The sequence below is a fragment of the Corvus kubaryi genome, unplaced genomic scaffold (genome assembly GCF_017639235.1).
Source record: "Corvus kubaryi isolate FWS band 111438036 unplaced genomic scaffold, C.kubaryi_AGA036_p1.0 split3-73, whole genome shotgun sequence".
Classification (NCBI taxonomy): Eukaryota; Metazoa; Chordata; class Aves; order Passeriformes; family Corvidae; genus Corvus; species Corvus kubaryi.
The window spans coordinates 16,787,250-16,811,517 of NW_024582091.1; the positions used below are offsets into that span (position 1 = coordinate 16,787,250).

At 43.6% G+C, this 24,268-nt stretch overlaps 1 protein-coding gene across 11 annotated transcripts in view; it reads left to right on the top strand.

The window, feature by feature from the left end:
- Positions 1–24,268, top strand: part of ANKRD6 (ankyrin repeat domain 6) — a 90,038-nt gene that overhangs the window by 48,588 nt on the left and 17,182 nt on the right. For 6 of the 11 annotated variants that reach the window (XM_042016522.1, XM_042016520.1, XM_042016527.1 and 3 more), the window contains 2 exons: positions 7,618–7,874; positions 16,106–16,204. In XM_042016522.1, the coding sequence (XP_041872456.1) occupies positions 7,755–7,874; positions 16,106–16,204 (219 nt within the window). In that variant the 5' untranslated portion in view covers positions 7,618–7,754. Of the gene's footprint in view, positions 1–3,850; positions 4,246–7,617; positions 7,875–16,105; positions 16,205–18,514; positions 18,854–24,268 lie in introns of those variants that run through there. The other 5 variants (XM_042016518.1, XM_042016519.1, XM_042016528.1 and 2 more) reach the window with 2 other exon arrangements.

The window sequence follows — 24,268 nt, forward strand, 5'->3', positions numbered from 1 at the left end:
CAAATCCCTGGATATTTGTGCTTCCTCTTGCTGTTGCAGTACCCTGGGGTGGGAGGCAACCGGAAAAATCGTAATCTCTTCATGGTAACGGTGTGCACCATAACCGGGGCACACACCTCTCGGGGGGTTACAGTGGACAGACTCAGCACTTCTGCCCATGCTTGTCTGAATACATCTCTCTCCCACCCTGGCCACTCCATCCCTAGGATTTAATCCACTGACTTTCAGCTTGAGCCTTGTTAAGCTTTTAATTGACACACTGCCTGCCAGACCCTTGCTCTCATGCCAGAAGCCTAGCAATATTGGGGAATATTGTGCCAATATCCAAACAACTCACGTTGTTTCCATGATTCAGTGCTGAACTGGGAGACACTGATCCACCTATCTCACCACATCTCCCGGTGCTCTCCCAAGACATCAGCTGTGAGGATACAGGAGGGGCTGCATCATCGCTGCTGGCAGCTCCTAAGTCATGTTTTTCTTGAAGAGGAAGGACATCTCCAGTGCTCTTTTGCCAGCTGAAAAATATTTTGAAGCTAGGAAATGTGTTCTTTTCTTCTCTGCGCAGTCAGCCAGAGCATTTCCTGATCACTGCCTGGCTGCACATCTTTAATAATGTGTATAAAAGATAGGAGTAGCTCAAATAGGAGTTCGTGCCTTGGTGCTGGTTGGCATTAGTTTATCGTAGTGGTGTTTTCTGGCCTTGAAAAAAAAAATCTGTAAATGTAGGAATTAGTTTTTTCTTGAAATTTTCTGGAATGTCTTTTTCAGTATTAACCTGAGTTGCTATTATATGCCATCTGGGAGAGTGTGGGACTGCTTGTGCTAGCAGGGAAGAGGGTTCAGGTCATACATGGGCAGGAGGAGACCTCTTCACCAGCACTCTGACATGGCAGCAGCAGGGTTCCCAAACTGAATGACAGATACTGTCTGTGCTAAAGCTGATCTGAACCCTGGCAGCAGAGGACATGCTCTGGGGGTAAGAAAGGAGGGAAGAACAGCAGAGAAGGAAAGGGAGTTGGTTGTGGAAAGGGTTATAGCACTTTTTGCTCACAGTGAGGTCCTGCAGTAATTTTAATTGGCTCCTGCACAGAAAGTGATGGTGAGGGACAATTCTCCCATCCAGAAGCCCCACTGTGTGTGAGGGTAACATAAACCCCCACTCTCCCATGAGCACAGCCTTGTGTCTGCTTCGTTCCCAAGGTTAGGCTCCGGCACTTCTGTTAAGCAGCAGTCAGCTGGAAAGATCTCCTAACTGGTTTTATGCAAATGGGAGCAGATATGTCGTGATTGTGTGTTTGCACACTGGCACTGTCCCCTATCAAACAATAGGTATTGTTTTGTCATGTAAATAGTGCTCAACTGACAGGGCTTTCTGTGAGTTGAGCTTGCTTCTACTGAGTGGTTTTGACGTGTGTGTACGCAGGTGTTGAAAGAGAGGGAGTGGGGAGTAACAAAGCTGTGGAACTTCAATGAGATAAGCCAAATAAACCCCCCAAATCATGTTATATGGAAGGTGGTAAGTATATAACCTGTGTGTTGGGTAAGGGAGGTTAGGGCTACATGGCAGAGAGGTAAGTAAAAGGGGAAGAAAAACAGTTGTTTTTGTACAAGATTAGTAATGTCTAAGCAATGACTTGAAACTGCCTCTGATCTTTGTCATTGCTCTCCATGTGTCCGTGCCTCTCTCCAAGAGCGTTCTGCCTGGCAGGTGCCACTCTGGAGGTTGGTTTTGATGGTACCAAGGCGTTGCCTGAGAGCTGCCAGGCAGCTGAGGATTTACATTGAGTGCAGCCAGTGGTGGAGGCCGGGCACAGAGATGGGCTGGACAAAGCAGCTGGGGAAGCTGCAGTCGCTGTCTCCCCGTGCTCATTGCCAAGCGGGGCTGGCCGTCGGTCCGGCTGCGGGTGGCCACCTGCAGTGGAGCAGTGACATCAATCAGTCTGCTCTGGTTGTGGTGGGAAGCCTGATGAGCAACTGTCATGCAGATGCTCCCTGGGAGGCTGCTAAATAGTCATTGTTGAAGTAATTAATAGCAACAAGTGAAAAAAAAAGAAGCCCGGAAAATGTTTCCAGATGTCCCAGACAGTGGTGATACTTAGGGTGATGAATATGCAACTGTCCATATGAAAACTGAATAATTGTACTTGCCACCATAAAACACATAATGAAAACAGTACCCCCCCCTCCCCCCCCAGAGACCAACATACAATCTACTAAATGTCTGTGTAGATGTCCAGTTCAAAATGTTGATTGGTGTAAAACCGAACTCCAAAAATAGTATTGATGATGATGTAAAGAAAAGAAGAAAAGTGTGAATCAAAAGCACATTGTTCTCAACCTGGTGGGGGGCTTTGCTGTTTTCCAGATAAAGCTGCTGCTGGTTTTCACAATTACACCTTTGACTGATTTTTAAGTTTCTTTTGGGGCAGGAGGGGGTGAGAGGCAGTGTCCTCCCTTTAGCAAAATATGTAGATATTTCTCCTGAGTAGTTTATACTGGATCGATGGTGGAACTAAAGAAAAACCACTGAAAGGGAAGTAGTGCTGCATGTCTTGGACAAACCCTTTTAAAGTCAGCTGAGAGAAATGGCAGATATATCAGCATCCTGCAGTAAATGATAAATGAGTTCCAGGAAACTCGCTCTTTCTAATGCAATAATCCACTCTGCTGAATAATGCTGTTATTCTAAAGTGAATACAATCTTAGTGTTTACGTCATATTTTATGTATGACAAACTGCTTTGCAAAGAGGCTGGACAAGGAAAAGAGCATTTTATAGATTTTATACTGTTATGTACTAATAAAAAAAGAAAGCCATTTTGCTTTGAGAGTTAAGCAAAGAAGAGATGAGCAGTATTTAGATATAGGAAATTTTCTTGAAAGACTATTCTTTATTTTATTATTTTATTATTATAATTTATTATAAATTATAAAATAATATAATTTTATAATTTTACTATTACAAAATAGTACCTATTATGTACCCTCCCATAACAAAATGGTCTGGCTCCATATCTTAATGTTGGGGTATTCCAAAATAATTTAGACTAATTTTATTCCATTGTTTATGTTGAATGAAATAAAGCTACCAGGTGCTGAGAGTTTTTCTTGGCCTACAGGGTCCCCAGGGCAGTGGTCACAGCCCCAAGCCTGCCAGAGTTCAAGAAGCATTTGGACAATGCTCTCAGGCACATGGTGGGATTTTTGGGGCCAACCTGTGCAGGGCCAGGAGTTGGACTCGTTGATCTTGGTGGATCCCTTCCAACTCAGGAAATTCTGTTATTCTATGATTCTGTGATTCTGTTCAGCATAATTTTGGGTGATAAACTAAAAAAGAGAATTTGGGATCCCTTGCAGGAAACTGCAGTCCGTTCTTCTTTTGTTCGCCTTTCATCTTGTACCTCAGTACACATGGAAACTTTTTGTTAGCTATATAAGCATTCTTTTATTCAAATACTAATTTAGCTTAGTGATTGCATTGTGAATGACCTGTGCTCTGGCATATCATCTTTTCCATTTAGCACAGAGGACTTCTTAAAATTGATTAGCTTATAGCTCCTAAATCTTTCACAGTTTTGGCTTTTTTTCTCTTCCCTCAGAGAGGAAGCTGCTGGTTTTAACCCTTCCCATGAATTTAGGAGAGTCTATTGCTTAGCCTTTCAGTCTCTGTGATGTGTGATGTTTCCTGGACTGTCCTTTGGCTTTCAAAAATCATCATTCCTGTGCTTTTTTTGTTATTGACGTGTAGGTGCTACGGCCACTGAAGCAGCCTGGCAGCAGTTTGGAGGGGAGGGAACTGGGGAGGGGGAAGGTGCAGAGACTGTTTTTTGCCAGCTCTGCCAGTTGCATGGGAGAGAGGACGGAGCTGGGAGCTTTACAACCCTGCCACAGAGCAGCCAGCTGCCCACCCACACCGTGCTGTGCCACCCCAGGCAGACATCTCCTAAGCATCCGTAGGGCAGCGTGGCTCAGTGAGCTGAGGGCTTAATCCGTGGGGATGCAGCTGGACCTGAGCGCCTGGGGACGGTGCCTTGCAGCTGCCAGTCGGGAATACTAATCCACAGTCAGCCTGTACTTTTCCACACTCCACCGATGGGGTGAGCACGTTATCCTCAGGGCTGAGCCAGGTTATCCTCGGAAGGGATTGACCCACAGCACAGCAACTGAACCTGTGGGCATCACATCTGGCCAGTTTCCTTGGAGAGGCTTGGGAAGTAGGTGTTGCTTTCCCAGCCTGCCCCAGGTAAGTAATCTGATCTTAAACAAAGAAGCACAGAGATGCTGTTTTTTCATTTAAAAATATGCTAAAGCAAAATAATTTTTTTGTTGTTGTTTTGAATGCATAAGGTTTGAATATTCTCATGCTCTGTGCCTCCCTTGAGCTTCTGGATCTTGGGGGTGATAATGAGGGATTTAATTCTGGGCAGCAGGTGCTGGCAGCAGGAATGCGATGCAGTGTCTGTAATCGTGTTGTCGGGTTCATTTTGCACCATCTGGGTGTGAAAGGAGCAGTCAAGCTTTTAATTGCAGTCCTTGGGCATCTGGTACCTTCCTCCTGCTGCTGGGGGTGCAGACGTGGTCAAGGGAAGATGCTCTGTGTGTCTGAGGCACATAGAGAGTTAAAGCTGGGGGGAGCGATGCCACTGCCAGTGTAGCCGCTCTGCTGGGGATGGGTCCATGGGGAGGGGAATGAGAAGGCTGTTCCCACTTCCACTGTTCACCCATCACCTTTTCTACCAGCTCAGGAGAAAAGGAAAGTTGGTCTTTCAGTTGTCTGGGCTTCCTATTCTAATTGGATGCTCTTTTCTGAATTGCAAATAATCCCAGCTGAGGAGATGTAAAGCAGATGTGGTAGGGAGTGTGACCTGTTGTGCAGGCAGGAACCAGGCTCATGCCATGACTGCCCTCTGGGAACAGGACCGACACCTGCTGGAGAGCTGGGCAAAGTGGGAGATACCCCTGAAAGATGGATAGCTGAATCAGCTCCTTGCTATGCTTTTGTGTATGATCCAGGGGGTGGAAAAGGCAAGAAGGCAAGCTCCATGATAGCCCATGATAGCAGTGACGCCGTCACAGTCCATCACTCCAGTGTGGCAGGGCATGGTAGGAGGAGGCTTATGATCTCCATGTGCTGCTGTAGTGGGAAGGCAGCATGAGAGAGGGAGAATAATTGAATAGGGAGTATGATTTCCAGCATTTACCTTGCATAGATTATCCAGACTTTTCCAGCCCTACATTGTTGAGGTGTTAGTGTGTCTTTCTGGTGGTGTGGTTAATATGTGATGAGCATCTATGGTTTCTGCAAAATTGCTCAGAAATGTCAGTATGTCAGGAAAATGTCTCCATTGAGACTGAGATTTGTAGTGAATATGCAAATCTGTCAGTGACAGTGATGTCACTGTTTTGTTTTTTTTAGTTTTGTTTTTTTTTTAATTTATGAGGTAAGAAAACCAAGCAGGATCTGACCACAGATGTCATAAGATGTCAGTGTGTTGTACATGACTCCAGCCAAAGTGTTGGTAGCCAGCTTAGGGGTAAGGATGGGGACAAACAAGTGATGCCACAGTTCACCTGGAAACTACCACTGCCTGGGCAGGGGCTGGCACAGAAACACACCATCCCTCTGCCTGAAAAGCTCCCTGTTGTAAGGTGTGCCCTGCACTGTGTACTGGTCACAGAGAGGAGGTGAGGGGTGTGCTCCTGGGTTATGGAAGCAGCACTTTGAGATGTGATGGGAGGGTCAGGGATGTGTTGGGAGCAGGGGGCCGGGATCATGGGTGGGTGGTGGGGGGTATGGAGGGAGGGTGGGTGTTCAGCTTGCTTTGGAAGCACGAGTCACTGGAAATCAAATACTTGAGAAGGTAAGATTGAAACTTGTGTTGTTTGTCACAGATCAAGTTACTAAGTGTAGACCATCTGTATTTCTTGGCGCTTTTTAAATGGTTTGTACTATAATGTGTATAGCACTGAGCCAGAGGAGCAGGGTATGGTGTGCTAGTTAAGGACATGAGGGGTTTTTCTTCCATCTTCCCTATTTTCCATGTTACCAGGGTGTACAAACTCTGTCCATCACACTGAGGGTGTGGGTGAAACCAGTCCAGTGGCACAGGGTACAGCACCACTCCTCTGCTGTCCTGTGTTACTCTGAGGCCCAGACACTCTTTGTCTGGTTTCTCTGAATAAATGTGCCGCTATTTCCATATTGCTCCAAGCATGTTTGCACTTAGAAAGGAGGGGGAAGGTGAGGAAAAGCTAACCTGAGTCTTTTACCTAGAATCAGTATTGCCTAATGCTTACAGTTGGAAGTCAAGCGTCAGTTATCTGGAGTTTTTGCTGGCTTTGGCATAACCTTCTATTGACCTCAGAGAAACCAGTAATTTTTCTATGCTTTCGAGGACCTTTTTCTAAAATGCATGTAATATTCTTCGACATATTGTTCACCTCAAAAGGTGTTATAAAAATTAAAGCTCATAAAGCGTTCTAAGATTCGTTAATATAAATTACCATAGGAGTGCAAATTAACTTCTGCTATTACCATCTACTACTACAAACTAACCTACAGTTTTAGTTATTGCTGTTGGGAGATGGATTTAAAGGATAACGTAAGGGTGAAAGACATTGTATTCCACTGTGAATCTCCAAGATCATCTGGACCCTGTACCTATTACTCTTGAACTATGCAGTGTGTTTAGTCCTGGTGGCTGTTACGGAGCAGTGCAGTGATATTTCAAGAGAGGAGGACAAATAATTTGTAAATACACTGGATATCTTGAAGGTGTTTTTCCTGTACTGAAACAATTAAATACTAAAGTGGGAAAAGCACAAATAAAGCTGAAATCTTCCCAAACTAGGCAGGTTCTGGATCCTGCAGCTCAAAGTGATCTGTCGATACATTTTCTGTAATTATATCAGAAAGCTCTTTCCAGCTCTGATGGCTCATTGGATGGATCAGTGGAGCCCGGGCAGACAAACATAGTTTCATGATGAGTGCTAAATCTGAATTGTTTCTGGGGTCAGTGGGGCATGATGTCAGCTCTGTGGGGAGAACATAATTTCTCAGTGACAGCAAAGATGAGTGTTTCCCAATAGCAGGTTGTGATCTCTCGCAGTGGTGTCCTTGGGATGGTTCAGGGGGAGGCTGTGAAGCATTTCATACTCCTGAGGGAGCAGTCAGCTGCCTTTAATTGCTGACTGCACTCAGTCCTTCTAGGGCAGAGGTTTGTATATTTGTATCAGCAGCCAGTAACTATAACCTATTCTTGTTCCTTTGGCTGACAGTAGTTAACCCATCCTTGGCTAGTTAAGGACTGGGAGGTCTGGTGGGGGGGAAAGAGGATGAAAGGGGACCACACAAATAGAGGTTAGGCCAAAAGAGAATTAAGCTCTCAGAAAGTTTAAGGATTTTTGTCCCAACCAAGGGGAATGAGGGCCCATTGGAAATGTGCTACTGTCTACATCTCTCTGCCTTGCAACAGAAGTGCAATGTCTTCAGGAGTTCTGAGGAGTTTTTGTGATCCCCTCCCAAGCCAATGCTAGATGAACGCTCAGGGAGGAGCTGCTGTAGTGCTCTGTTTCTGAAATCTCGCTGACAGCAGTGTTGTTTTCTGATCCATAGGTCCAGAGGATGGCATAGCAATAACGTCACTGTCCAGGGAGCTGGAGTCCTTCCTCGCCTGCCTGCATGCTGCTTGAACTGATCCCAAGCCTTTGTTTTTGGACTGAAGAAACCTGAAAACCTTTCTCTCCTAATTCATGAGCCAGCAGGATGTGGTCGCTGTGCTTTCAGAACGCCTGCTTGTAGCCGCCTACAAAGGCCAAGTGGAGAATGTGGTGCAGCTTATCAACAGGGGTGCCAAGGTAGCAGTTACCAAGGTAACGAGAGAAAAATGCTTTGCAAGAGCCCTGGGAACTAATGTAACTCTTCTAAACCATTGTCTGTGAAAATGCCCTCCTAGCTTTACCAACCTGAATGTGACTGAAGTTAGTGTTCAGATTTCCTTAAAGTTTGCATTTAATAGCTCATGCAAATTTGCAATATAGTGCACATGTTGTGTTTGTACCCTTTGCAGTGGGTGCAGCTGTGATGAACACTTCGTCCTTGGAAACATGGTGTGTTGACAGAGCAGAGCAACATTTTTCAAAGCATGCATTGACTTCTGAACACTGTGTGACCTGATGAATGCAGCAATTCATCACTGTCAAGAGAAGGCGGTTCAGGGCACCCATCTCCCTGGGTGAGGGGATGGGGAAAAGCCACCTCTTGTGGCAGGGTAAAGGGACACTGAAAGTGTTTCTTGCTGCTGAAGTCTCTTGGTGCAGCAGCCTCACTTATACCCAACATCGTCATTGATTTGTTCTGTGTAGTCCCTTAGTCAGTTTCAAACTTGGGGGTTGCAAATTGTGTTCCCCATACCTTTGCGATAAAAGTCAGTCAAAGGATTTCTGCTTAGATACAAGAGAGTTCAAACTGATGCTCACCTATTCCTAATGCTCAACATGTTATCAATAATACTGTCTTAGAAAAGATGAAATGTAATTGCCTGTTGCAAGAAGGTTTTATCAGCAAAAAACCTTAAAAAGAACTAGGTAAGTTAAATCTTTAGAACTGTAACATAAAATTTGGGGTGTGCTGTTTTGATGAACTGTTTTTCTCCATCCTATCTATTTTTATTTGTGTTTCCATATTGGTTTTGAACATTCCATATATATGGGAGCTAGTATTTGCAGATAGAAAGCACATTTGATAAAAAGAGGAAAAGACAGAATAATTATCTGTCAGTGACAGTTGTTTTCAGTCCCTTCACAGTGTTTGAGATGTAGATAATATTTATTTTGAAAGCTGGAGTGATCCAAGAACAACCTGTGTTTGTAAGTTTTGTTTGCCAAAATAACTATCCTCTTGTTGGTAGATAAAAAGCACAGATGTAGTAAGCGTGAATAGTCTCATGTAGATGCCTGTTTGGATCTGTTGTCCAAGCAGCTCTGTAGCTGATGAACAGCTATTAAAGGTAGTCAGTAATAGACCAGGAAATACTGACTTACACATACCTGAATGGTAGCTCAGGGTTTTGTGGTTGTGTTTTCTTTTGTTTGGTTTTTTTTTTCCTTGTTTTTTTGATTTTTTTAGGATGATGAGCTTTGAGGCTGCTGAGGGACCTCTGCTAATTACAATAAGAAACAAACAGTGTAGATTTGACTTTGAAACACAAAATCAGGTTAATTTGATATAATGCAGATTTCCTAGAGTTGACAGGTTTTTGTTTCCTATATGACATAAGTGGCTCCCTTGCTTTGTTGTTCTACCCTGTGTGGAAAATCAAAACAAAGCTCATTTGGCAGTGAAATCGCAGCCAGGTGCAATGTGCTGGAGTTTCTGTTGGAGAGATGTGCTTGCCAACCATGCTGGAGAGCTGTGGGCTCTGAGGCCATCCCTGTAGCTCACCTGGTACTACAGCATTGTAGCTATTCTTTCCTAGAAGTTGTGGGTCATCCCCGTGGAGCCCAGAGAGGGAAGATGACAAAGGCTGTCCCTGTTGTCATGCTGGATGCATCCCAGCACACTGACAGACAGTACAGATGAGGTACTTGGGTAGCCTGGTGACAAGCCCTGCTCAGAAGAGATGAAGTCAGAGCTGCAAGACTGTGGAGGAGTGCACAGAGGAACAGAGTCTCTCAGAGCAGCAGCCAAGGCTGTACTATATACAGGGTGTTTTGGAGGCACACACACTCTTTCTTCTCCCATGCTGTGAGCCAGAGAGAGCTGAGCCCAGTGCGAACCAAGAGGTGTGAGACCAACCTGGTGCCCTCACCAAAGTCCATCTGTTCAGGCTCTGTAATGTCCTGTTCAGTTGTACACAGCATGGAGTTTGCATGGGGCTCTCAGCCAGCCAGCCAGCTGCATGGGGAGAGCATGTGCATAGTTACCTACAAAAGGCTGTATAAACATACCCTGGAAGAGCTTGGCTTGCTAAGCTGATGGCACACATAAGCTGGAAGGAGAAAGAGCTGTTTAAAGTTGAGGACAAGGTTGTCACAAGAGCAAGGATGTAGAAATTAGACTCAGGTATATTTGAACTGGAAATCTGAAGGGGTTTTTTAGCCATCACACCAACAGGTTCTTGTGGAGTCTTCCAATAAGCAGAACAAGCACAAAATAAGAACAACTTTCAGGATAGGGGTTCTTAATTTTAAAAGGGAAATTAGATGGCAGGCGTCTTGTAGTGCAGTAAAATATACCAAGCTCTCAGGTAAGTTGAAACTCAGAACCCTCTTCTCCCCCAAGATAAAAGTCATTGCACAATGAAGCATAAAAATAAATTTATCCATGTGCATGCCTTAGTTCTGTTTTACATGTATGTCTTCTGCTTTTATTAGTAGTTTTCAGTTTGTTCTGTCTCATTATAAATTATAGAGGTTTGCTTCCAAAAAAAAAAAAAAAAAGGATTTGATACTTGTCAAGCAAACTTCTGCTGAATTCTCTGGGTTTTATTGAAGGAAGACACATGGAAGCAAAGCTCTCTGGAGGGAAAGAAAAAGTTCCCATATCACAGTAGGCTTTAAATGTATTTCTGATCCGCATCTGTAAGCACAGACCAGTTGCTGTGAACAACACTGCAGAGCCACAGATTAAAGTGTACAGGATCTAGTGATAAATCTAGAGGTATTTATTCAAAAAGGATTAATTGAGCATAGCTCAAGAAAAATGAAGGATATTTTCTGTAACAAACCAAGTACTAGTAAATGCTTTATAGCCGACTTGTCCAGTTCTATTTTTGTCCTGTATGGAAGGTCATATGATGTGGTTAATTGTTGCTTCAGTAAACAACAATTCAGCTGCAAAACAGTATTTCATTTTTGTCACTTCTGAGTAGATGATTTCAGAAAAAGGAGTAAGAATATGAAAGAAACAAAATCCAATGGAAAATACACATACCTGGGTGCTCACTTCAGCATTACGTTGAGGATGCACTTGTTTCATTTTGGCAGCATTACTAGCAAGGCATCTGTGCAGGTGAAGTCAATATGGAAACGTGCACCTCCTCTGACTCCAGTGAGGGACACTTGGGCTCGTTCCAGATTTGGGGCCTTTTAAAATATGTAAAGAGGAGCTGATGGCCCCTAGGTCACACCAGTGCCAGCAATCTTACATCAGGGAGCCCACAGTCAGAGAGGGCTGGTGGCACTGCGTGGCACATGCATTGAGCACTTGTTGTGTTGCTGGACCTCTGCCACCAGCCACACGGGGTTGTGGCCTAGGGCAGGTGTGGTGCTCAGCAGAGGCTTTGTGGCTCTGCTCTTCTCAAAGAGCCCCTGCTTGGTCAGGGGCTCTGTTGCTGCTCTGCCTCTTATGACAAAGAGATCATTTCCATTTTTCTGCCTTTTTGTCTGACATTCTTCACAGGTGTGAAATGTGTAGCTGATTCCTTTATGAAATGGGGAAAATAGCCTGAAAAACTGGTCATACCTACCAGCTGATCCAACACACAGGTGCCCTTATCAAGTACTTTGGTGAATAAGCTGCAAAAACTGGAAAACTAGGAACTTAAGCCTTTTCTTCCAAGCAAGAAAGCTGGTCCCTTCTTTCAGTCCTTTTGTAGTAGAGCTGTCTTTCAGTGAAATTATTGACAGCTGCATCTTTGGCACAAAAGCACTGGGACTTTTGCTGAGCTGATGTGCCTTGCTGTCCTCCCAGGATGTTGTTGTCCTTTTCCTGACATGGGGGTTTGCATGGCCAGGTTTTGGTAGTGAGAAGGGCTACAGGTATGGTTTCTGTGAGAAGCTGCCAAAAGCTTCCACACGTCTGGCAGAGCCACTGCCAGGTGGCTCCAAGATGGATGTGCTGCTGGTCAAGGCTGGCCCAGTCAGAAATGGTGGTAGCACCTCTGGGATAATATATTTAAAAAGGAAAAAAAAAAAGTTAAAGAGAAGATGTAATTACAGCCAGGGAACAGCAGTGAGAATATGTGAGAGAAACAGCTCTGCAGACACCAAGGTCAGTGGAGGAGGGGGAGGAGGTTCTTCAGATGCTGGAGGTGGGATTGCCCTGCAGCCTGTGGTGAAGACCATAGTGAGGCAGCTGTGCCCCTGCAGCCCATGGAGGTCCATGGGGTTGCAGAGATCCAGCTGCAGCCTGTGGAAGCAGACCCATACCAGAGCAGGTGGATGCCTGAAAGAGGCCTGTGAATCCATGAGAAACTTGTGCTGGAGCAGGTTCCTGCATTAAGATCAAAGCTATAAAATTGAATTCTGCAGAGAATGGATGATAATTCAGGAGAAAAACCTCAAAGAAATGCAAAAGGTAGTGCATCTGTTTTGATTCAGTAATTGTTTGGTTTAACATTTGAACTAGTCATGTTATGAACACACCATATGGCAACACTTTTGTAATGCTAGGGTACTTTAAGTCTCAACTTCAGAGCATGTTGAGTTCTTTAAAGCAGTCTCTCTTTTTCTTCTTTTTTAAGCTAAGGCAGAAACAAAAAAGAAATGTATTTTGGTGCTTTCACATTTTTGCACTCCTTCAGTTTGAAAAGCTATTTGTGTCTGTTTTAAACAATAAATAAAGATAAATTAAAAGGGACTAACACACACTTAGGAACTTGCTGAGTGCCTATTGAGGTCAATGAGAAGCTTTCTGCTGACTTGAGCAAGCAGATTATTCATGGAGAACAGTCTAACAAATCAGCAGTGTGAACAATGTGACAGGACTTGGATTTTGCTTTCAGGCTTTCCAATAAAATGTGGACAGGCATGTTTTTTATGAGTGCAGAATGGATGAATAAATAACAGTCCTTGTGCATCACAAGAGCAGGGTGAGATGGAGAACTGAATGTACCTGCATAAAAGTACCTACATACGTAAACACAAGGAAAGATCATGGAGCTTATGGTGCTAAGGCCCCCCTGTATGGATTTGGTTGTGGAGTGCATGTACATTGGCAGCGATGCTAAGAGAATTCTGCTTTTAAGTGGTGTGTATCGACAGCTGCCTGTCAGTGTCTGGAAGTTAGAGCATGGATTGAATGCAAACAAAAACCTACCCTTGCATTTTACTGCTGAAGTTCATGTGACTGTTTACGGTGCTGGGCTGCCACCCGATACACCCCACAGCTACAGCAGTGTTTCACGGTGGCTGGAAGTTGCAGTCCAATAGGTCCCATTTATTTTGTCAATAAGTCCATGACACAGGACCATTTGTATGATTTGTTGCCTCTTGAAGCAATTGTTTACATTTGAATAGAAGTCCAAATTGCCTTTTTTTTTTTTTTCATATGAATGACTGCTTTATTGGTTCATTAATCCCAAGATGTAGCAGTCTCTCATTTGTATTTGTAATAACCCCCAAATCATTGCAGTTCATATTTGGCAATGCTCACAAGCTTCTAAGTCAGTACTCTCCAGAACAGTCCCTGGGTTTGGTGTTGTGTCCTTGAAGTGAGCATGTAGGAGATGCTCTGGCTTGTATGTTTTCTTTCCTGCTAGGACCCTTGTGTGTATTCAGATAAACCCCCTCTTTGCTGCTGCATTGAGTGCAGAATGTCTTTATGGAGGAGACACACAGAGGAAGTTTTGTCTGTCTGTGTTCATCTCTCTGCCCCCTATATATTTTGGGTAGGATGAATTGCTGTGAGAGAAAAAGTTTGTGGGCTGTTGGTTTGACTTACAGACATGAAGGCAAAAGCAGCCCTGACTACTGCTGCTGTGGCATGGACTCGTTCAGTGTTTCTCTCCAAAGCTTGCTGTGCGCCAAGTTGGTCATCACAACATGAGGGGCACCCAAACTGCCTTGTCTCTTCCTCCCTGTTTGTTCTAGATTGGAGTGTGCATGTGTATGTACATCCATACCTCTGTGTGTGTGTGTATGTGTGTGGGGATTTGATGTTTGTCCAGTGTTTCCTTGCCCGCACTGGAACAGTGTCCAGCTGTACTGCCCACCTCTACTCTCATTTGGATGTTGCTGGGAAGAAAAAGAAAATCTGGCATTGCTGGTTCTTGCAGGGCTGTGATTAATCTTGAGATGATCAGTACTCTTCCAAAAGCCTGATCCTCTAATCAATGTAATATGCTGGAATTGATCCTCCTTCCCAGTCTCCTCCCCTGGCTAATGTCATAGTTTTTGTTTGTCGTGTCCCTTTAAAGTAGGAAGAACTCAAGGACTGTATGTGTGCAGAAAGTCTGGTTGCTGAAGCCTCTCTTTAGAGTTTCCAGTAGGTGAGATGCCTCTGAACCTGTGTTTCTGGATAGAGAATCTGAAACACACAAACACTCTGGAGTAAAAATGATCCTTTAGTCTTTCAGTTCAACCATGCCAGCAATTGCCCAGGAAGGTGTGTTGGGTGAAGAAAATATGTTCCTTGTATTCAAATAAACTCCTATTCTGCTTTCATAGCTTACTTTTAACATAGTACCTTTAACTGCATGTCAGCATTTTTTCAGTGGTTAGAGCTGGTTATCTTATCAGAAAGTTTCCCTGCTGGAATATATATTCATGTTGTTGACACTTTAGTTTTAAAGCACATGAGCTGGCTTCAAGTTGGGTTTGTTTGGGATTTTTCCTTCTCCATGCACAGATTGCTATAAATTGTTTTCATGGTGTATTAATAACCTGGGAAGTGAGATAGATGCCTGGATTGGGTGATTTACTTATTGGCATTAAGGAATGTAGAAAGTCAGGACCTGTAAATCTGAGTGTGCTGGAGCACATGCTCATAATCCAGACGTATTGTTCATGGTCGGGAGTGATTTGCCAGTTTGGTATTTTTTTAAATTTTATTTTGTTCTTTTTTTTTTCCTTTCTTTCTTTTTTTCTTTTTATCCCTGCGTTGCCTGGGGATTTTATGCCTCCTGCTGTTGAGTTAGCTGGAACAGCAGTATAGCCCTGGCTCTCCTCCAGGCTGATGGAGAAGGAAGTGTGGTCAGTGCAGCTCAGTGCCCTTCGATCCAGGGACAGGATTTTAGGCACCTGTGGCCAGATTGAGCCAGAGGCGTCCAGGCAGGAGCCTGGATGGTGCCCAGGGGCAGTGGTGGCAACAAAAATGAGCCCTTCCTATGCCTTTAGCAGGGCAAGAATGGAAGTTTTTCATGTGGGAATGTACTGCTGCTGCCAGCAAGGGACAACATATGGGTTTTGAGAGGCTCAAGTGTCATACTGTGGGTGAGGATTTTGTCCTCAGATCTGCCCCTTTAAGTCAATAATGTAGGACAATTAATCAACACTTAATGTTTCCGAAGCTCAGCACAACTAACCAGTAATGGCACAGACATTTTGCCTTCAGCCATTCTGTTGAATTCCAACTGTGTTTTTCCTTTTTGCTCTCAGGAGCCTGAGTTAACAAGGCTTTACCAGCTATGGGGGTATGGGGTTTGCTATATGAAAACAATTTTGTCTTGAGCTTGGTTTATTATTTGCTTGAAGTAGTTTTCTTACTAAAGGAGTTGCTTAAAATCTTGGAGAGCCAATGGTTGCCTTCTGTGTACTTCAAGCCACTAGTCAGACAGCTATTGAAGTGTTTGCCCCTTCTGTGGTTGAAGTATTAGGGCTGTTTATCTTCCTTTGCAGGGTAGATCATTGGGTGGAAAAATAGACAATAGCACCAGTAGTGAAGGAATAGATATATAATAGATACAGGTGAAGAGTAATGTGACTTTTAATGTGATCCTCGCAAAATGCCTGGTGGAGAAAACAGCATTCTTTGTGATGATACCTTGTGAATTTAGCAATTGCTGGAATCAGCAATTGGCTGTACAGAGGGAAGGTGACAGCAGTTGACAGTTCTGTGCTCCAGAGGGACAGAAACAAAATGGTCATGAATTCTGCTCAGGCTTGGACACAGAGCCAGATCTGAATTTGTAAGGAAGTACCCTTATGTGAATATAATATCCCTTTCGTAGAGTGTCATCGGGATAAACTGAAATGTTGCAGAAGGTGGAGGAGAAGTTTGCAGCTTTCACAAAACCAAGGTAAAGCCTTTGTCACACTAGTACATGTCAGTTGATAATATTGCAGGTTTCAGAGAGTGAGGTACAAGCAGGAGAATGATGACTATTCAACTACCATGCATAAAAATTCATCTTAAGGTATTATTATTTTCTTCTCATTCATAGCATGGCCGGACCCCCCTGCATCTTGCTGCCCACAAGGGTCATCTCCACGTTGTCCAGGTTTTGTTGAAGGCAGGTTGTGACCTCGATATTCAGGATGATGTAAGTAGATACAACCTTCTAACTTGGGGTGGAGGGGAAAAGGTGATTTGCAAATAACAGTAGACCTTCACTTCTTTGAAGTAGGATTAAATGACAACAAAATCTCTCTCTCTACTTTCCAATTCAGAGATGTAACCTCTAATTCGGAGATGCAAAAGTGTATGGGAAAAAATGTAAAATGTGGTGGTTTTCAGTGAATAGCTTGGTCCTCTTGTTCAAGCTGCAGAGCTTTATAAGAGCTCTGCTTGTGCCAGGTGGGTGTGAGAGCCATCATCTGCTGTTTCTTGTAGAAATGCACTAGGAGTTCATTGTGGGAACCCGCTGGAGGACATCAGGTAGGGGACACAGCCCGTTGTGATGTTTGCCTGAACTGGGAGATGCTTTTTGAGTAGACACACCCCTCAGCATCTAGAACAGCTGCCCGTAGCACAGTGCTGTGCCATGGGATGGCACCATGCTTCATGTGGGGGTGGTCACATCTCTGAGGTTGTTGTGTGGTGGGGCATCAGCACAAAAAAGCTTTGAATTTACCAAATGGTAGTTTGTCTTCATTTGGTAAAATATGTAAGTTACTGGAATTTCTTGGGTTTCTATAAGAGTTGTTCTAATCTTGGACTGGGCTTTAATGCACTTTGGAGTGACAGGTAACATGGAATTAGTTCCCTCACTCTGGTGAAAAAAGGTGTAGGCTGAAATGTGCAACAGCAGTTAAATAAGCATGATTTCTTCAAATTAATCGCTAACTTCTGATGGCACACTGGAAGAAGTTGAGGAAGGGTTGCTTTTGTTCCCCCTGTAATATATAAGGTGGAGAGTCTTCACAGGCCATAGAGGTCCAGAGGTGTTAGTAGAGGCACCTGTATGACTGTTAGGACACTGGAAATGTCTAGGTGCCTTTTGAAAATGCCCTTGGGCATTTGTTTGCATCTAGAGAGTTAAATGTCTATAGCAATTGGAAAACTGTTTTTTTCTCTGCATGCGAGCTGATTCCCTGTGAGACAAGAGCAGTCTGTCTGCCTGACAAGCTTGGGGCTGGAGTACTGATGTGGCCAGCTTTCTACAGGGAAACTTAATTTTCCACGTAGAAAATTTGCTTCCTGTGCTCTTTATTCTTTCACTGTGCTCTTCTGTGAAATGGAGCAGATTTGCAAGTGGAATGGGAAAATCAGTTTATTCAGATGTATCCTGGGTATGCTTTTTGACTTCTCCCAGCAGAAATGATTCATTAGATATTTAAGACAAAACTGCAGATACTTTACAAATACAGCCAGTTTTCCTGAGAAAAGAAAACTGCTGCTCTAAGAAAGCAAGAGCTTCCACTGATTTGGTCAAATTTGGTTTCTGTGGAAACTGTTTTTTTAATAAGTCTGGTTCATTTGTTTTAAGCCTCTAGGAATAAAATCTAGGCTGTTTATATGTAAACATGATAGCCATGATGGAAAAACAGTAAAGCAGTGTTCAGCATCATTTCAGTTCAGTGAAAAGTCTTGCTTGTAGAAATGCTCAGCTCATAGAAGACATGTTGTCTTGTGAGCTTCTCAGAGGCTTTGTTCACGACAATTGGATAGTTCCTCTAAATGTGGTGATTAATGTGAGCAGAGTAGATGCATAGATACTGCTTCTTTAAAATGTATTTTGATGTGTAGCTTTGTACTTAGTAGAACTAGTAATTTGGTTGGGATTGAGGGGAGCCTCAGGAGTTGCTGAATCTCAAAGGATATGTTTGGATTTGTCTTGTAGGAGGAGGAAGGCTAAAACTCCAAATGAAGATTTTTGCTTGTGATAGGTATTAACTAAAATATTTCTGCTTTCCTTTTACATAGGTCTTCAAAGAAGGTTCTCTGCTTATGGCTTCTCCTTGTATAATCCATTTTACAGTTTATGCCCCACAAAATATGTTTGTAGTCTCTTTTAGTTGCAATCTATTGATTATACCTTCTGTCACTTTTACTGTGTACTTATGTGGCAGTGAAGGCATCTTAGTCTCAAGTGTTGATTAACATCTGTATGCTTCATTGCTGTTTTTCAGCAGGTTCAGATATGAAAATGCCTGTGTGTGGAGTATTATATTTCATTGAAAAGCAAATTATTTTGTTGATCTTGGTCTATGGCATTGTTGCGATAGCACACAAAAATCCAAAAAGATGACCTACATTTTATTTTTCCAAATAACAAGAGAAACCTAAACACTTTATTTTGGAGTTTTGATCAAATTCAAGACTAAGTTTTAATTTGCCAGATGATAAGTAGAAACTTAAAAGCTGCTAAATGTTGTGGAGAGATTAAAATGCTCCCTTTCATGTTCTACAGATATATTCCCTAAACACGGTAAGAGCCTTAAGAATTAGTTGAAGAATGACCTCCAGTGGCCTGGAGTGGGATTATTACGAGTTTCAGCCGGTGGAGTCCAGCTCTGTAGAATACGCCACTCCGGGAGCTGACTCTTTCCTTCTCCCTGCCAATACTGACAACTCTTACTGGGATCCCAATGCCATCTCTGAATGGTCAATGAGTGTCCATACAGCACAAACCTCAGAAATAGTCCAGGAGAAAATTGTCCCCGTGAAGGAAATCAAGGATGAAAAAAATAAGAGAAACCAGAAGAGAAAGGCTAGGAAGGAACCTAGAAGATCAGAAAGAGAGAAGGAGGTTAGAACTCTCTTGCATCAGCCCTGCCCTGCGCCTGACGCCTGCTGCGTGCATGCTGCAAATCCTGGTGCGGCGCTCCAGCGTGGCCGAGCTCCCTGCGCTGCATGGCTGCATGGCCCGCTTGGCGCTCCCTGCTCTGCATCCAGTCCCCTGCCCTGTCTGCACCCTTGAAAATCTAACTGGGAAAACAAGCTGATTTAAAACAAAGGCTAGAGATCCTGAAATTTCCCTTCTGGAAGCTCCAGTTTAAGAAGCAGAAAATTAGTTTCAAATGGAACAATAGCCCAGGGTTCATAACCATTTCTAGCTGAATGAAAATATGCAAAGGGGCTTATTCCTGTGGTCCCATTTCATATAAGCTGTAATTTGTTTTGTTCATGATTATTTTTCATGCCTTGATCACTTCTGCTGGACATGCATCATCATCATTTATTGTGCAGAGTGAAGTTGTTCTTAACGGTGTTTCATGACTGCCTCTCTGTAGCAAAAGGGGAGGAGAGCAGCACAGAGACATTGAGAAACACGAGAGCTTATTCAGTTCCCTTTGTGTACAGCTGCTTCAGGATATCCAGATATGCTTGTATGCTCCTGCAAGTATTTAACACTTGGTTATATTTTAACTTCAGAATATTTTGATTCTGCTGTGAATTTAGTGGCTTGATTTTATATTACATGACTTTACAAGCACCATTCAGCACTTTGTATCAGGGATTGAAGCCATGAGTTTTTCCTGGTTATTTTGGTTGGTTGTTTTTTTGGTTGGCCGAAGATGTGGATGCTCCATCCCTGGAAGTGTTCAAAGCCAGGCTGGATGGAGCAACCTGGTCTAGTGGAAGGTGTCCCTGCCCAACTCCCCGGCAGGGGAATTGGAACTAGGTGATCTTTAGGGTTCCTTCCAACCCAAACCATTCTATGATCTTGGTTCAATTTGCCTGTAGCAAGATAGTCTGTTGATTTCTGCAAACATAGAAGTGAAGAGGCAAAGTGTGACATGGGAGAAGGGCTTTAAAGGAGATTGTACAACTGTTGGATGCTCTGGAGAATAGGAATGTGCAGGAAAAAAATGGGGTTATAGGTTGGGGTTTTTTTAATCAGAGAAAGGAAAAAGTAACATGTATTACAAACTAATGTAAACCAAATCTCATTAATTTGGGTCTGTAGAGTCTATAATAGAGACTCCAGTAACCCAGGAGAGCTGTCAGAAGTCTACCTGAGACTGTGTTGGAAGTCACTTGTGTTGTTTCCTTTCCCTTGGGGTGAACTTTGGATGTAAACAGATGCCTGCCCAATTTCCAAGTGCCTGTTCCCAGTGGTTGCATCCACTGTTCTAAGATAGCTCATGAGGAAGCTCAGGGAGATAGTTGCAAACACCAGGACACTGAGCAAATTCCACCAGCAGTGCCAACAGAGAAGTGCTAAACAAAGGGTAATGCTGAAGTCCATGGGGAAAAATCAAGATGTAGGTGTCTGCCTTTCTTCAGGACTCCCAGCCTGTAAGCCTCTCCTGGAAGCAGGTGTTTAAGCCCTCTGTAGAGAGCATGGTTTCCCCCTCTGGAAATGTACCTGCTGCTCTGCAGGAGCCCAGTTACAGGTAGAGCTCTCAAATGTGCAGTCCTGCATCCTCTGCATCAGGGGATGCAGATTTCTATCCCAGTCTCCCAGTGTCAGCGTCTTACTATCCCAGTAAATACCGAAATTTTTTCCTAGAAGTGGAGAACTTTCAATACTGCAGTGCTATCATGGCAGGACGACCTGGGCCAGTACTGCTACCTCTGGGCTACTGTGGAAGAGCCAGTGGCCACTTCCTTTGCTGGCTTGATTTTGAAGGGTTGCAACCATACCGGCAACATGTGTGGAGCTTCTTCCATCAAGCATGTGACAAGGGCACTCACGGGGGCAGAGGGAGGAGGGGAGCTGCCTGCATTAGGGCTGTGCAGGGCCAGGGTGTGCTGTGCCACGGTGACACAGCGCCCTGTACCCACCCACCTTGCAAGCTGACATGTCCAGGGTGTGGACACGTTGGAGTGGAATCTCCTGAGTTTGAATTGCCTTCAGGGCTGGGCAGAGTCTGAGGAAGGGGGTTTAAGATTCACCAGTGTAGACCTTAGTGCCTTCCTTCTATTGAGCCTTTTTGGCTGTGGGCCCATATCTGCCTTTGGGCAGACTCTTGTTTCTATCAAGGTCATGTTTCTGTGACACGGCACTGGAGTTGTCTCTCTTCATTGTTACTGATCTGCAGCCTCTTCCTAAGGCATAAATCTCTTGCAAATAGGATCATAAATTGTGCCCAACATAATAGTCTGGACAGTTAATACGCATTTACCGGTGTAATTGCTCTCTGAGCCTCTGGAACAGACCCCTAATGCTTTGCTAAAGGCGGAATTCTAGTGAGTGCTTTCAGAAATGGTTATTTTAGCAATTAATAAAAGCTACACAAGTCAGTGATTACACTGTCTGAAAATTCATGCTGTGAAAAAAACGCGACTCATCTGTTTTCTCAGACTCCATGAAAGACAAGGCAGGGATTTGCTCCATTGCTGATGGGGAGGGAAGGCAGGTTAGTGTGCAGTGGTGCAGGCACTGTTATTTATAGGATGACTGTGCCCTCCCGTGGCTGGGTTGCTCAGTGGCTGTTACACAGAAGCCATCACAACCTGGTGGTTCAGCTTCCACAGCACTTTAAGCAGTTTAATGTTTGTGCTGAGGTATAAGGAAACAGTGGACCAGGTGCTGCCCTGTCCTGCTGGCTGAGGGATATGGTGGTGGTAGGGACAGACCCTCACCAGGACTTTGACGTGTGCCCTCTCTTCACTGGGAGGTGCCTCAGTTGGTGAAACAAGGTTCGAGATACTCTTTGACACTCCCTGTTGCATGGATGAGGTATTTATTTTGTCCAGTCAGGGTGTGGGTTGGACCTTACTCTTGGATGCTCTTGTAGGGAAGATGTCAGCACCAAAGTCCATACCTTGGGCAGGAAGCACCTGAGCCTGCCATTTGTGGGACTTGTGTCCCTTCACCTATGTAGGCTTCCGTTTCAGAGACCAGAATATATTTTAGGACAAAGCTTAGGCATGGCTGAAGCTGTCCCAGTACTGCTCTGTATTCCCAGTGTATGGCCCCCCAGCATACGGGTTGGGATTACCAAGGGAGACCTGGTCTCTCAGCAGTGAGGTGTGCTGCCCACTTTCCAAACAGACAAATGTGTTTGTTTTAAATTTAAATGAAATGCTGTTAGAAGTAGCTGTCATATCAACAAAGCCCCAAAAGCTGAATAGTCTTTGACCTCACTGTGGTTACTGTGATGGGGACAGGAACAAGCCTTGGTTTAAACTGTCCCAGTAAGAAGATCCTTAATTACAAACCAAATCCTGTACAGTCCCTTCCTGTCCCCAATTTGATCTTCTCCAGAGTAATTTTCTAGGCTGTAAAGCAGTAGGAACTAACCATTCATTGTTCAAATTCCATCCACGGCAGTGGCAGTTGCCATTTTGTTTTAGTCTGTTTTATAATATCTTTTGTAGGTTTGCTGGTGCATCAATACCACTTGGCCGGGGTAGGTTGGCAGATTACTTTCCACTTCATGATAGTCAGACAAAAAGACTTTTGCATTGTCCCACATGACTCACTACTGCAGTAACAGTAGCTGTGCCATTATCAAAAATCAGGTATCAAATTCTTTCTCAGTTTGTTGGTGAGCAGATTTCCATGTAGTCATAGTAACCGGTAACTATCTGACGTTTGTACTTGTGAGATGGTAAAATTTAGACATTTTCCATAACATTTTGGTTGTCTTTGAATTTGGAACAAATACATAAGTTCAGAGCACTTGCCATGCTGTCAATTTTCCAATACTTCTTGTTTTCCTGAAAGTCCCACTTCCTGGAAGCATTACTGTCTTTGTCTCTTAAAATACATTTTCAGTCGCAAAAAAAAAAGCAAAAATATGTAACCTCTAGAAACAAAAAAATTAGCAGGTTTTTAAAAAGCACCTTCAACACAATTTTTTAAAATCAACTTCATGATTATAAGCTAATTTAATGATTTACTGGTAGGGATTACTGAAAGGTTGTGGTTGGCAATGCTCATTTTTTTATAGATTAATAACTATTTTGGTGTCATTAGCACGAAAGCACCCCACCAAGAGCAATTTTTCAGTCAGCTGCTAATTGCCTTTGAGAACAAATTGTTCAAATACGCCAGTTATCCAAAGACTCTAGAACAGAAAATACAGAAATTCCTCTAGTTTTAGTATTTAATATAATATGCTACTATCTGATAACGAATTGTAGCAGAGAAATTTTGTATCTATTTAGGATTTGGCTTCCTGCAAGCTGCTTTTCTTTAGGACACGTGGCATATCTCTGCCCTGTGTGTGTTTGTGGTGACCATTATCTAGATAAGCAGAAATGGATGGGATTCCAAATCTGTTTATTCATCACAGAAAAGTCTGTGTGCAGCTTTGAAGCCTGTCTTTGTTCCTGGACTCAGGCTGTGCTTCAGCATTGATGGTTCAAAGCAACTTCAAAGGAAAGCCAAGACCAGTTGTTGTGGCAGCAGTGGAACTGCTACAGCTCATTTTCCCATTGATCCCTGTGTTACATCCCTATGCACTGCTTCATAAATCCTTCTCTAGCCCCTCTTTTATCAGGTTCTCACCAACATGTACATAAAAACATATAGATAACCCCTGATGGGCAGGGACACTGGTTTAAGTCTGCCTAGTCTTCAGTTTCTGGGAGGATTGCAGAAAACCAACCTTGAGCTCTCTAGCTGAGCAAATGAGTTCAGCAGTTTTTAGAGAGGAGATAGATGGGCAGTCAGACAAGATGACCACATTGGTGTAATTTCTTTTAGAAAGCTGGCCTTAAAGGAAATAAACTGATGTAAGAGACTTGCTTGTTGCTGCTGCGTGGCGGGTCAGTGAGAAATGAAAGTCCTTTGGACCTCAAGATTACTCAGTTGCTCGAGTGAAACAAGTGGATGGTCCTGCAGTTGTGGTCCTCATCGTAAAGTTGCCTCCACTCTTAGCACGAATGGGTAAATTCATCAGAGGTGCTGAAGAGACAGATCTCATCTCATGCTCCTTATCCTAAGCAGGGCTGATGGAGCAATCAGAGCCAGAACAGGAGAGCCTTATCCAGTTAGCGTAAGTGCTGGAGGATCATTATGATGAATTACAACAGCCTGTAATTCCCTTTAGTCCCCTACAGACACTGTTGACTATTAGACACATAGAGCCAAACGTGTTCAATTCACTGCCTTCTAATACTGCCATGTGTTTAGAATGCTTCAGCGCTGTATATGGGATTGTGATGACTTGCAAAATACTGTAAATGGTTTGTAGCTCTCTGATAGTTTCAATAACTTCATTAATCTTGGAAACTTCAATGGTAGTTGTTTATGGGGACTGTTTTC